Source organism: Aphidius gifuensis, linkage group LG6 (genome assembly GCF_014905175.1).
Source record: "Aphidius gifuensis isolate YNYX2018 linkage group LG6, ASM1490517v1, whole genome shotgun sequence".
NCBI lineage: Eukaryota > Metazoa > Arthropoda > Insecta > Hymenoptera > Braconidae > Aphidius > Aphidius gifuensis.
In genome coordinates, this window is record NC_057793.1 from 12789416 (window position 1) to 12801683 (window position 12268).

The following is a 12268-nucleotide window of genomic DNA, read 5'->3' on the forward strand; positions in this document are numbered from 1 at the left end:
TGTTTGGTGCTATTCCTCACTACTAATGTTCACCACATAATGTAAACAAACAGTGTATGGCATGTCAAAAAAATTTCCAATTGAAAATTTAATCATTTATTTATTGAATAAATATTGTACGTCAATGTTGTGCGATCGGTTGCTTTCCCCATTAGTTCAGATCGTCGTCGTAAATGATCTATTGGTGCTGGTATGAGTCAAATAAAACCAAGCTCAAGGTTATGTGATGTAAGTTTATTTCTTCACATAATTTTTTTTTTTCTGATCAAAATTATTAGTTTACTAGTTAAAAAATATTGATATTTACAGATATATTTATGAAAATCCATTATGATGAATCTCAATATGAACAACATCGTCAGGATGGCTCAAAAAAAATTAAAACCAAATGCAGTACCAACTTTGTTTGGTGATGTTTTGATAGATTATTTGAGTAAAATCCACCAAAATAAAAGTAACGTGAGTAAGAATAAACATTGAATTTTAAATTATATTAAAGTTGTCTTGATAAAAAAATATTAATAGTTATTTTTTTTTAGTACATGATGTTAGTTGGACTTCATTTGAATCACTAAAGCAGTTGTCAACAATAAACTTAGGTAAATCTGATGTGCAAATACCGGTATTTTATTTTTTGAAATTCAGTGAAATTTTCGATACCAATACTGTATTTACAACTATAGAGATGTTACTCATGGTATTGAAAAATAAAAAATATATGAACATAACTTGATTTTATTGTATAAATAAAAATAAATACATACGAAGTTATAGATGATAAATAAATTCAATAAATAAATTCAGTAAATAAATTATATAGCAAAATTAAAATATAAAAAAAAAAAATATTTGTCCTTAAAAAAATAAGGTTTTTTTAAATAAAAAAAGTTAGTATTATTGGAAGAAGTATTTATATTAATAAATTTTCATTACACTTAAAAAGTTTCTTTGTTATTATATCGGCTTTTAAAATAATAATGTCAATGTCAATGTGGAATGTGCAATATAATAAAAACAGCTGAGCAATTGACATTTGACAATAAAACAAAATATCAAATATGGCCGCTATTAATGACCAGTGCCACTGTTGATAATCTAGAAACTATATGAAAAAAAAAAAAAAAAAAAAAAATTTTTTTTTTTTTTGCTGGTACCAAAAACAGAAAATACCGTATTTTCACCTATATAGTTGTAAAAATACCGTATCGAAAATTTTACTCGTATTTTACGGTATTTACATGGAAAAATCGGTAAAAGGCATATTGGTATGGTATTTCAATTTGATACCAAATACCGTATTTTACCGTATTTAATACCGGTAAAATACCAAATACCGTATCAGTCAACATCACTAACTGGATTTCACATAGAAAAGCTCTACAAACGCCACCATCGAAAAAAAAACGCCCTAATAAGAACTCTGCACCCGTATTCAGAGGATGTTCTCATTAGGGCGTTTTTTTTCCGATGGTGGCGTTTGTGGAGCTTTCCTATGTGAAATCTATATAAAAAAAATTTTGTCAAGCTCCATCAGCGGAAAAAAAAAGCCCTAATGAGAACAATTTTGCCCCGTGAATACGGGTGCTGACAAAAAGTTTTTGAAGCGCTGCCATCGGAAAAAAAAAGCCCTAATGAGAACATCCTCCCGCAGTCCAATTCACAGGGCATTACAATTTAGGGCTTTTTTCCTCCACTGGCGGCGCTTGTAGAGCTTTTGTATGTGAAATCTGGTGAAATCTATATAAAAAAAATTTTACAAGCGCCATCGCCGGCAAAAAAAAGCCCTAAATTGTAAAAAATTTGCCCTGTGAATACGGGTGCTGAATACGGGTGCAGTTCATGGTGGAAGTACTACAGGTATGGCAGTAGTCCATGCTTTTTTCGTCGCGTTCTGCGCAGCCTTATTTTTTCAACCAATCAACAACGCGCCATCGAGCTGTTTTGCTTTTCTTTCTAACACGCAATCTCTATTATAAGAGCCTCTCTCTCTAACATACTGTTTTGACAACTATTTTTTATATTGTTGTAAATACTAATAAATGGAGCATGTTTATAAAAAATCAGAAAAATAAAAAAACCAAGACAGTTTAACAAATAAATTATAATATTTTCATTATTGTTGTTTTTTTTATGCCACAAACAATGGAGGTTGTGTTGTATTTATTATACTTGGATTTATTTATTTAATATAAATAATTAATTTGTATTTTTGATGTATGTGAATCATTATAAAATATACCAAATCTAGTTGAATAAATATGATAACTTTTGAAAAATTTAAAAAAAACTTGAAAATTTTCTTAACAAATTTGTATCGCGCGCGCATAAAGTCTTCCATTTTTGTGGCGAGAAGGCGACGTTTTGATTGGTCGATTCACAACGGCCAAACCAGGCTGCGCACTGCCATACCTGTAGTATTTCTACCATGGGTGCAGTTGACTTTAAAGTATGATACGCATTATACGTATGATTGTACGATACACCAAAAATCGTCGAGTTACCCATCACTAATGTACATATAACTTAACTCGACCAAATTAGATAAACAATATTTATTAAATACAATATTACAATTAAAGATAATATAAAAGATGGTAATTCAAATTGGCCGAGTGATCGGAAAAAATTTAACTTTTTTAAGTGCATCAGCATCAGCATGTCAATTGCAACAAAATCGTTTAACACAATCTTGGCGACTTATTGAAAAACCAAAACCAGGAGTTGATGGTAAAAGTTATCGTAGAATTGTACATTTTACAGATGAATATACAGTTAAGCCTTTGCAGGTTACAAATCTTGCTGGTCGTGATCCAGTTACCGGTAAGTTAGTTCTATATATTTATTTATTTTATCAGTAATTTATCAACTCGACCTATTATCTTCAACAAGTATAATATGAAATAATTCTACTCAAATTATTCACAAAAATATAACATATACAATTTATAAAACAGGTAGAGTGGTAGCAAAGGGAATTGGAGGAGGCATAAAACACAAATATCACTGGATTCATTGGATCAGAGATGGACCAACTGATCCCAATGAGCCGCCAAAAGAAGAAAAAGTACTCGACATATTTCAAGATGGTTGTCGAACATCGTATGTTGCTCTCGTTGGTCATGGTACTCAATTAAAATACATACTTGCAACTGAAAATATGAAACCAGGTCAAATAATAAAAACATCAAAAGCAATACCGCGTATGCCAGTTAGAGCATTTGAGGGGGATTGTTATCCACTTGGTGCCTTACCTATTGGCACAACAGTTCACTGTGTAGAAAAATATCCAGGTTTTGGTGGTATGCTAATACATGCTGCTGGCACATGTGGCACAATTGTCAGAAAAGATGGTTTTGATCGTGTTATTGTACGAATGCCGAGTAAAAAATTATTTAGTCTTCACAAAACTTGTCTGTCCTGTGTCGGACGTTTATCAAATATCGAACATGGAAATACACCAATTGGCAGTGCTCAAAGAAATCGTGAACTTGGTAATAGACCAAGAAGTGGTCTTTGGCAAAGAAAAAGTGGTAGACATGGTAGAAAAATTTATCCATTACCTCCAGTTAGAGCTTTTGATGTCAACGGAAAAGAGTATTCTAAAGAACCAATCTTTATGTGGGACTCTGAATTTAATACCAACGAAGATGCTATCAGAAAACCTCTCACAGTCTATCAAGGCCATAAAGCATTGCACAAAAATATTGAGTCTGATTGAAGTAAGATTCTCGGCCAATATTAATATTCATTTTAATTGTATTTTCAAGATGAAGAAAATGTAAACATCTTCAGAATATTAAATAAATTACATAATAAATAAAATGTTATCGTACGAGTGCGTTTTATTTATTGTCATAACTTTTATTGTATTGAGCACACATTATATTATCATTATTATTACGATATACGGCTCAACCGCATCACACTAGTTATAATTTTATTTTATAATATATGCAGAAAAAAATTCTTCAAAATTTTTGTCGAGATTCAACAAATAGGTACATAAATTTGTTACAATAAAAAGCAATATGATAATTTAATGTCAACCGTTATTGAAAAAAATTAAAAACTTGAATAAATAAAAATCTTTTGTTATAAATAACTTGAGTAAATATTAATTTTTTTTCTTACAGAGAAAAATATTCAATTTATGAGAGAAAAAATAACACATATTATAGCCCCTTATTATAAACAAGAATTTTAGCATTTCTATCACAGGCGTGTATTTTTTCTTTTACGTCAGGTTCTAGATTATCAATTGATATTGGTACTTGTTGGGCAAATAATGCACAGCATAAGGGAGTCGCAAATGTCAGACAAATGCCACATACAGCTAACTGTATTGGAGCTGCTGCCCATTTAGCTCCGACAAGTAGCTTTCGACGATCCAAAAAATTCATCAATACTGGTGCCAGTGCTGAAAAATTATTCTGGTAAATTAAATTTCATGCTAATGTGATTTTAGTGATTATATTAAATTTATTTGACGTACTCATACTGGGTGCTGACATGAGAATTCTTGAAAGTATAACTGATGATATTGCTTCTTTTGCTGCTTTACGACTTTTACCAACGTATTCACCTTTTTCATTTTGTAAATCGATACCATATTTTAATTCTGTAATTCTCATTAATGGTATATTAACACAGTTTGCAGCAGCAACGGCTGCCAATGGTACAAGACGTCCAGCTAATGGTGATGCTCGTTTAGCAAGACGATTCAATGTTAATGCTGTTATTACAGCACCACCGACGGCACCAACATAACTCTGTGCAAGTGTCTCCACTGGTATTGGACTTGACCCACTTCGGTTAGTGTAATTAACGACTGCATTAAAAGATTGGTTAAACCACTGCCAAAATATAACAGCTGGTGTTGACCTGTATAAAATTATATCTATTAGCGGAGGCCAAGGAATTTTTATTTTTTGTTTTTTTTTTTTTTTTTAAATCTAATTTTAATGAATTACTTTTACTGATGAAAGAATTTTACTACTCATGAATTTTTAATGCGGCAAACTAAAAATTCAGCCTTTTTTACTTCATTCATTCATTGATTTAGAAAAAAATATATAAGTATATATTTCTTATAAAAGTATAAACAATTGTTTTTGAGTTAGAGCAACTTAAATTGAGTTAAAAATATAAAATATAATCTCAAGAGATAGAATTTATAAGTAAAACATTTTCGAATAATCGTCATACGGATGAATATCAGGTTTGAAAGCTTTGAATTTTTCTTTTTCATTGGAAATTTATCTGTAATAATTCACTAAAACGACTTTCAAAATATATAGGTACTTGAAAAAAAAGGAAAATTTTTAGTCCCTGCTCATGCTTATGTATATGGCTTTTTCAGTCTAGTAAAGCCTGATCGGTCAAATGATAGATGTCTGTTATTATTAATTGGAATATTTTTGAAAGGCTATTCGAATACTGTATCAGTAAAGTTTGAACTGACCCTGTAATCGCTAGTTTTTAAATTATTTAGTAGAATTTATAATGTAGTTAATTCAAGATATTATTAAATGAGGCAAAATTTGTATTTTTATAAAATTTCTAGAATCAATTTTTTTCCATGTCTCCGGGAAAAAATCCAAAAAATACCCGATTTAATTATATCTGTTAACACATGCACACAGATCTTCGAACTTACCCAGCCATCGTAGCATTGGATTTTATATATACCGCTGAGAATCTTTAAAAATACCCGAGAGAAAATTTCGAAGATACCTGAAGATACTCTGTTTGGTCATATATGTGCAGACAAGCACAGATTTTGTCAGATGTTCAAAGATACCCAGCGATCTTAACCTTATACTTTACACATACTGCTGATTACCTTCAAAAGTATGCAAAGACTTAAAGGCCTGCGAATGTCTTCAAAGATAAAACCAATTAGGGTATCGGTGGGTATCTTCAGGATTTTTTCCTGAGTTGTAAACTTGTAACAACCCAAAACAACACATTAATAGAAAAAAATAAAGCTCTTATAAATTTGGTCGATTTATATGATATTTGGTTTTTGTGAGATAACTTTTAAACCTGTGAACCTGCAATTCGGGTTCATGTAGTTACGCCTTTATTATTTCGTTCTTTTTTCCAAAAAACAGCGTGATTCTTTCCTAATAGGCTTCAAATCTCGACTAGAAATTATCTAATTAATTTGAATAAGGTTCCAAATAACGACGCTCCATGAGTATATATAGATTCTAGGATAATTTAAATTGTTGTAATTCATGGGAACTTAATAGTGAATCGATATTTGTCTTTTTTGACTACATTATGTATGAATAGCCCCTCAGATTATTCACTCATTTACACACAAAATGAAATTACATATACATATATATTTTATTATATGATTATATAACTTATAAGTGAAAAATCAAAAATAATTCCATGTATTTCATGGGATTTTCCGTAATTGAATTTTAGAATTTAGATTTCTCTATTTTTTTCAATCAGAAGATGTCATTCGATTGCGTGGATTTTTAAAAAGATTTCCTAGACTACAAGAAAGATTTCATATGATTTCCGCCAAAGCATACAATTATATAAAAGATTTCCTCAATAAAGAGCCCCTCAAAATATAGTAAAATAAAATTCACGACAAAAAAAAGTAAAACTGCTGTGAACAAACAAAAATGTAAAATTTGTGAAAGTAATTTTGTGTTTTGCTTTTTAAAATAATTTTATTGTAAATTTAAAATTTATAGATAACAAAAACACAGCTTTATCGCGAGTTTTTTTTTAATTGGTAATTTTTACTTTTTTTTTGTCTTTGAATTCCTCTTTGGCTTGAAGAAAACTAACTTTTACTATTTTTTTAAAGAAATTTTACTTTTTATTTTTCTTCTCAAATTTTAACGTTTTTAATCGTGTCGTTCTGTTTTGGAAGACGACAAAATATATTTTATAGAAATCTATAAAGTAATTATTGTTGTTGAAACGTATAGTATAGATTATTCTTAATTCACGTAATAAACTTATCCATCGATAATAAGACTCATGAACGGAGTCAAGGTAACACTCGTAAAATATTTTAAAGAATTTTTATTTTTTATGGCAAACTTACTTGTAAAAGGTCATCATGCAGCCAGTAATAATCATGTTCATGGGTACTTGAGCACTCATACGACCAATCAATAACATTTTCTCACCCGTATCAGGATGATAAGCACTATCGTAAAGATATTTATTTGACCATAGTTCATCTTCAGTGATTTTAAGACCATCCAATGATTTTTCTTTTCTTGAAACAAATCACAATATTTATAATATTATAATACAATGTTTATTTTTGAAATAAATTTCTTTTATATAATTTCTTAAAAATGACTTGTAATTTTACAGTGTAGATCGATGACCCTGGCATAAATTGGCTACTTGAATTATGTTAAATTACAATAATTTAAAATGTTAATTATTTCTGGAAAAGTTTTTGTTAATATACTTAATTTTTTTGTATGAAATTATTTTAAATAATGTTTTGATGAATCTTTTATTACCTGTATTGTGTGATGATTTCTCGTGCACGTTCCAGCTGTTCATTTGATGCAAATGCATTTATTGGATTTGTAAGATTGAAAAAATGTTTTGCTCTTCCAATGTATGTACTTTGATTCCATCTTGGTTTTTCAATATCAATTTTTTCGTAGTTTGATATAGACATTTGTTAAAAACTTCAAATTAAAACACTATTTTTAAATTTTATCAATTTTAATCACGATTTGATTTTAGTTATACGTTTTTGTAATTCAAATTTGTATTTCGTTAGTTATTTTAGCCCATTTACTTATATTTTTTTGAGTTATATATAATTAAATAGAAATAAGCAATAATGTTGGTTTCAAGTCAACGTCATTCAGCAAATAATAACGCTTTGCTTGTTATTTGTATTATCACTCAAGCTGTCACACGTTAACTGAGTTATAAATTTATTTTGAATTACAGAAATATTGTTTAAACATAAAGATAAGGGGATAGTACTTTTTTTTTTGTATATTATAGCTGTTCAATAACCGCACTCGTCTCGCACTCAGATCGATTTGGCCCGCGATAACCGTTGCGCATGTGTATTTTAACTACTATTATGCTTATTTTTGTTTTTATTATAAATGTTTTTTGCATGTAAATGTAAAACTGGCTCTTACGCGTATACATATGAATTTACTACATTATTTTAACAATCCTTATAAAATGCCGTAGCTTAGTTTTATAATAAAATTTCATAAGACAAAATTTCAAATTATAAAAAAAAATGCTTTTGATATCAAAATCAAATCTACATTATTAAAGAAAAGTTTAATAAGTTACTTGAACATGAGCAAAATTTTTTGTGTGATTTTAAAAGATTATTTGATAAATAATCATCATATAGCAAAGAAATTGGTCCTTAAAAGATGAACTTATTTTTTTCTATGGTTTCCCAGAGCCTCTGGAAAAGAGTGTATACATTCTGGTTGAGATTTCTGGATATCCAGGTGTATCATATTTGGATAAGTTTGGATATCCAGTAAATATGCAGATTTTATTGAGGAAATTTTGTCTTATCCAAGATATGTCCAGCGAATACCCTACAAGTTCGTTCCACTGGAGGTCCTAGAGATATCCTGCAGGTTCTATCCACTTGCATGGAGTTTAACACCTCCATGTCCACTTGATATATAGTCCGGACTCCGGATATATTTGAATTCAATCCGATATTTGAATATCTGGGAAAAAAATTTTCTGGAAATGTCTGACTCACGGCGATACGGATCCAGCCTGATCTGAAAAACACCTCCATGCTATGGACTATAAAAGCCGGCCTATACAGCACCCGTATTCACAGGGCATTACAATTTAGGGCTTGTTTCATCCACCGGTGGCGCTTGTGGAGCTTTTATATGTAAAATCTATATAAAAAAAATTTTATAAGCGCCATCAGTGGCAAAAAGAAGCCCTAAATTGTATAAAATTTGCCCTGAGAATACGGGTGCTGGGTTAAGCGGTGTCTCCACGCTATAGAAATCTCATGCAAGTTCTTGCAACAAGATCTTGCACTGTCTTGCACGAAAAAATGGAACATGTCCCATTGGCTGCAATAAGGGTGCCCCTTTTTCGGTTTTCAAAAGTGAACACAGCCGAAAGTGGCTCGTTTAGGGTCGGTTTTGTAATCCGCAGTCAAGTCAACATGGTATAGTACAGTATAGTATAGTATAGGGAAGCGAAACGTTTGACTATACCAAAAAACAAAACCGGCCCTAAACGAGCCACTTTTAGATGTGTACGCTTTTTATGTGTTTACTTTTGGCTGTGTTTTCAGGACATGAAGCGGCAAGATTACGATATCCGAGACACCCCATTTTTTTGTTGGTTTCTTAAAGGAAATTTTCTCAGGATTACGGGAAAAATACGGAAAAAATTCCTACGAATGCGCAAAGTGGTTAAAAATTGAGTTTAATATGAAAAATACGGCTATTTATCGGTTATGTAAACATACTTTGTAAAATATAATTATTTCTATAGAAATCTAATAACGGCATTCGATGAAACTCGTCCAGTTAAAGAAAAAAGTCGAAATAAAAATTTCAATATCTCGAATAATGCGATAATTTAAAAATTTCGATATATTGATTTTTTTGAATTTCAATAATGGAATTCGATAGAACTCGTCGAGGAGAAAAAAAAATCCCATATAAAAACTTCGATATCTCGAATAGTTTTTAGATTATTGACTAAGTGAAATATTTTGGCTTGTAAAAATATGTAGGTATTGTTTGTTTATCTATATTAAGACTAAGGAAAAGATGTAGCTAAGGAAAAAATATAGCTAAGTAAAAAATATAGCTAAGTAAAAAATCTAGCTAAGTAAAATATTCAGCTAAGTAAAATACCTAGCTAAGTAAGATTATGTAGATATTGTGTGTTTGGCTTGATAATTGTGACTGAGTAAAAAATATAGCTAAGTAAAATATTTAGCTAAGTAAAATTATGTAGATACTTTGTTTGGCTATAATTGTAACTAGGTAAAAAATATAACTAAGTAAAAATAATATAGCTAAGTAAAATATTTAGCTAAGTAAAAAATATAGATAAGTAAAATATTTAGCTAAGTAAAATATCTAGCTAAGTAAAATTATGTAGATATTGTGTGTTTGGCTATAATTGTGACTAAGTAAAAAATATAGCTAAGTAAAATATTTAGCTAAGTAAAAATTATAGCTAAGTAAAAAATATAGCTAAGGAAAAGATGTAGCTAAGGAAAAGATATAGCTAAGTAAAATATTTAGCTAAGTAAAAAATTTAGCTAAGTAAAAAAAATAGTATACATGTTTCGAAAAATATCGATGGCTCGAAAACTATTCGAGAGACCGAAGTTTTTCTATAGGCTTTTTTTTCTCCTTGACGAGGTTTAGCAAATTCCATTATTAAAATTTAAAAAAAAAAATCAATATATCGAAATTTTTAAATTATCGCACCTCGAAAACTATTTGAGATATTGAAATTTTTATTTCGACTTTTTTCTTTACCTCGACGAGTTTTATCAAATGCCGTTACTAGATTCTGGAAATAATTATATTTTACAAAGTATATTTACATAATCGATAAATAGTCGTATTTTTCATATCAAATCCCATTTTTAACACTTTAGGTACACTACTCACTTTGCGCATTCGTAGGAATTTTTTCCGTATTTTTCCCGTAATCCTGAGAATATTTCCTATAAGAAACCAACAAAAAAATGAGGTGTCTTGGATATCGTAATATGAAGCGTCCATGAGGCTTGAAAAAACCGAATTCGAACCGAGCGCAAAGGAACCATATATGTAATACTCCTATATTGCTAACGTCCTATCTCTACAATAAGTGGATTTCCTCCATGGGCAATGGTGCAGACTCTATCGTCTTCCTTGTCGTGTGCCTACCAAAACGACGCGCGCATGTGACACTCGGATAACGTCGGATGTAAATACATCAAATGTCGTAGTGTGAGTGAGCTTCCGACGTTCTCCGAGTGTCACATGCGCGCGTCGTTTTGGTCGATAGCGATAACTAAAATTTACTGAAACATTCGTTATTTATCAGTCATTGTGTTTATTTTGTTAATTTAATAATTTTTTCTCTGACGCAAGAACAAATTACCAATTAATAATAATGAAAGAGAGCGAAAGAACTGGAAAAAACGAATAGCAATAAATAAATATAAGCATTTAAAGTATAAACAATCGCCAAAATAATTGTTTTTCAATTTTATATCACTATATGCCAGTTGACTCTGTCTCGACACCGTTTCTATCGCGTTTCGACAGCATTTCGACCGCCTTTCGACAGGCTTTCGACACCGAATTGAGAGCTGTCTAATTTATTCATTTTTCATTGTTTTAAATTGTTCAAACATTATAATGGACTTTATTAATGATAGATTAGTATTTTTCTATAAAAAAATAATAGAAAATAAAAAAAAACTTGTAAAAATTAAAAAAAAAAAAATTTTTTTTTGTTTATAATTTTTAAATTAATTGTTAATAACATTTTTTATATATTCTATTAATTTTTTCATTGAAAAAATGCATATTTATCATTAATACAGTCCTTCATAATGTTTAAACAATTAAAAAGAATAAAAAATGAATAAATTAGACAGCTCAAACGGTCGAAAGCCAGTCGAAACGATCGAAATCACACGCGATCGCTGTGTCGAGAAAGTCAACTGGCATATAGTGATATAAAATTGAAAAACAATTATTTTGGCGATTGTTTATACTTGCTTAATTATACTGTTTTATTATGTTTTTTACATGGAATTGTTATCAACAATTAATTTAAAAATTATAAACAAAAAAAAAATTTTTTTTTTTAAATTTTTACAAGTTTCTTTTTATTTTCTATTATTTTTTTATAGATAAATACTAATCTATCATTAATAAAGTCTATTATAATGTTTAAACAATTTAAAACAATGAAAAATGAATAAATTAGACAGCTTTCAATTCGGTGTCAATCAAATCTTATTTGAGCCAGATCAAATTAGATCAAATTAAATCCTCATAATTAGATCCTCCGTGATTACTCCGATTTTCTCCGCGGTTACTCCGAATTTCTCCGCGATTACCCTGAATTTCTCCCAAAATGACCCATGCGGAGACATGAGAGGAGAAATTTTCTCTTCGTCGTTTATTTCGGAAGAATTTCTCCGCTGTAAAATTATTTTTTTCCCATGTTCCTCCGCGTGTGTTTTTTTTCGCGGAGAAATATTTTCGAACGTTCTCTTACCGAAGTT

General features: G+C 29.9%; 2 protein-coding genes and 1 long non-coding RNA gene across 5 annotated transcripts; 2 read left to right on the forward strand and 1 right to left on the reverse strand.

The window, feature by feature from the left end:
- The first annotated feature begins 12 nt into the window (after positions 1-12).
- Positions 13-942, forward strand: LOC122859534. The gene is made up of 3 exons (XR_006374356.1): positions 13-228; positions 310-459; positions 540-942. It is a non-coding gene; the product is annotated as an uncharacterized LOC122859534 (long non-coding RNA).
- Positions 943-2416: 1474 nt separating this feature from the next.
- On the forward strand, positions 2417-4102 carry LOC122859510 (39S ribosomal protein L2, mitochondrial-like). 2 transcript variants are annotated; one of them, XM_044163136.1, is made up of 3 exons: positions 2421-2727; positions 2787-2820; positions 2955-4102. In XM_044163136.1, exons 1-3 carry the CDS (start codon positions 2725-2727, stop codon positions 3716-3718), a joined length of 801 nt encoding a protein of 266 aa, XP_044019071.1. In that variant the 5' UTR covers positions 2421-2724; the 3' UTR covers positions 3719-4102. The 2 variants fall into 2 exon arrangements, with proteins under 2 accessions (XP_044019070.1, XP_044019071.1); XM_044163135.1 differs by having other exon boundaries at positions 2417-2820.
- Positions 3831-8820, reverse strand: LOC122859512 (sideroflexin-1-like). 2 transcript variants are annotated; one of them, XM_044163140.1, is made up of 4 exons: positions 7512-8820; positions 7079-7250; positions 4493-4881; positions 3831-4417 (listed from the first exon to the last, which is right to left on the reverse strand). In XM_044163140.1, exons 1-4 carry the CDS (start codon positions 7567-7569, stop codon positions 4173-4175), a joined length of 864 nt encoding a protein of 287 aa, XP_044019075.1. In that variant the 5' UTR covers positions 7570-8820; the 3' UTR covers positions 3831-4172. The 2 variants fall into 2 exon arrangements, with proteins under 2 accessions (XP_044019075.1, XP_044019074.1); XM_044163139.1 differs by having other exon boundaries at positions 7079-7255.
- Positions 8821-12268: the final 3448 nt, after the last annotated feature.

Bases quoted from the DNA above. Each gene is read 5' to 3' on its own strand.
- LOC122859510 (XM_044163135.1), top strand. From the start codon at position 2,592: ATGGTAATTCAAATTGGCCGAGTGATCGGAAAAAATTTAACTTTTTTA. The intron at 2,821-2,954 runs GTAAGTTAGTTC...TTTATAAAACAG, and splicing joins TGGTCGTGATCCAGTTACCG to GTAGAGTGGTAGCAAAGGGA.
- LOC122859512 (XM_044163139.1), bottom strand. From the start codon at position 7,675: ATGTCTATATCAAACTACGAAAAAATTGATATTGAAAAACCAAGATGG. The intron at 7,256-7,511 runs GTAATAAAAGAT...ATTTGTTTCAAG, and splicing joins GAAATCATCACACAATACAG to AAAAGAAAAATCATTGGATG. The intron at 4,418-4,492 runs GTACGTCAAATA...ATAATTTTTCAG, and splicing joins CATGTCAGCACCCAGTATGA to CACTGGCACCAGTATTGATG.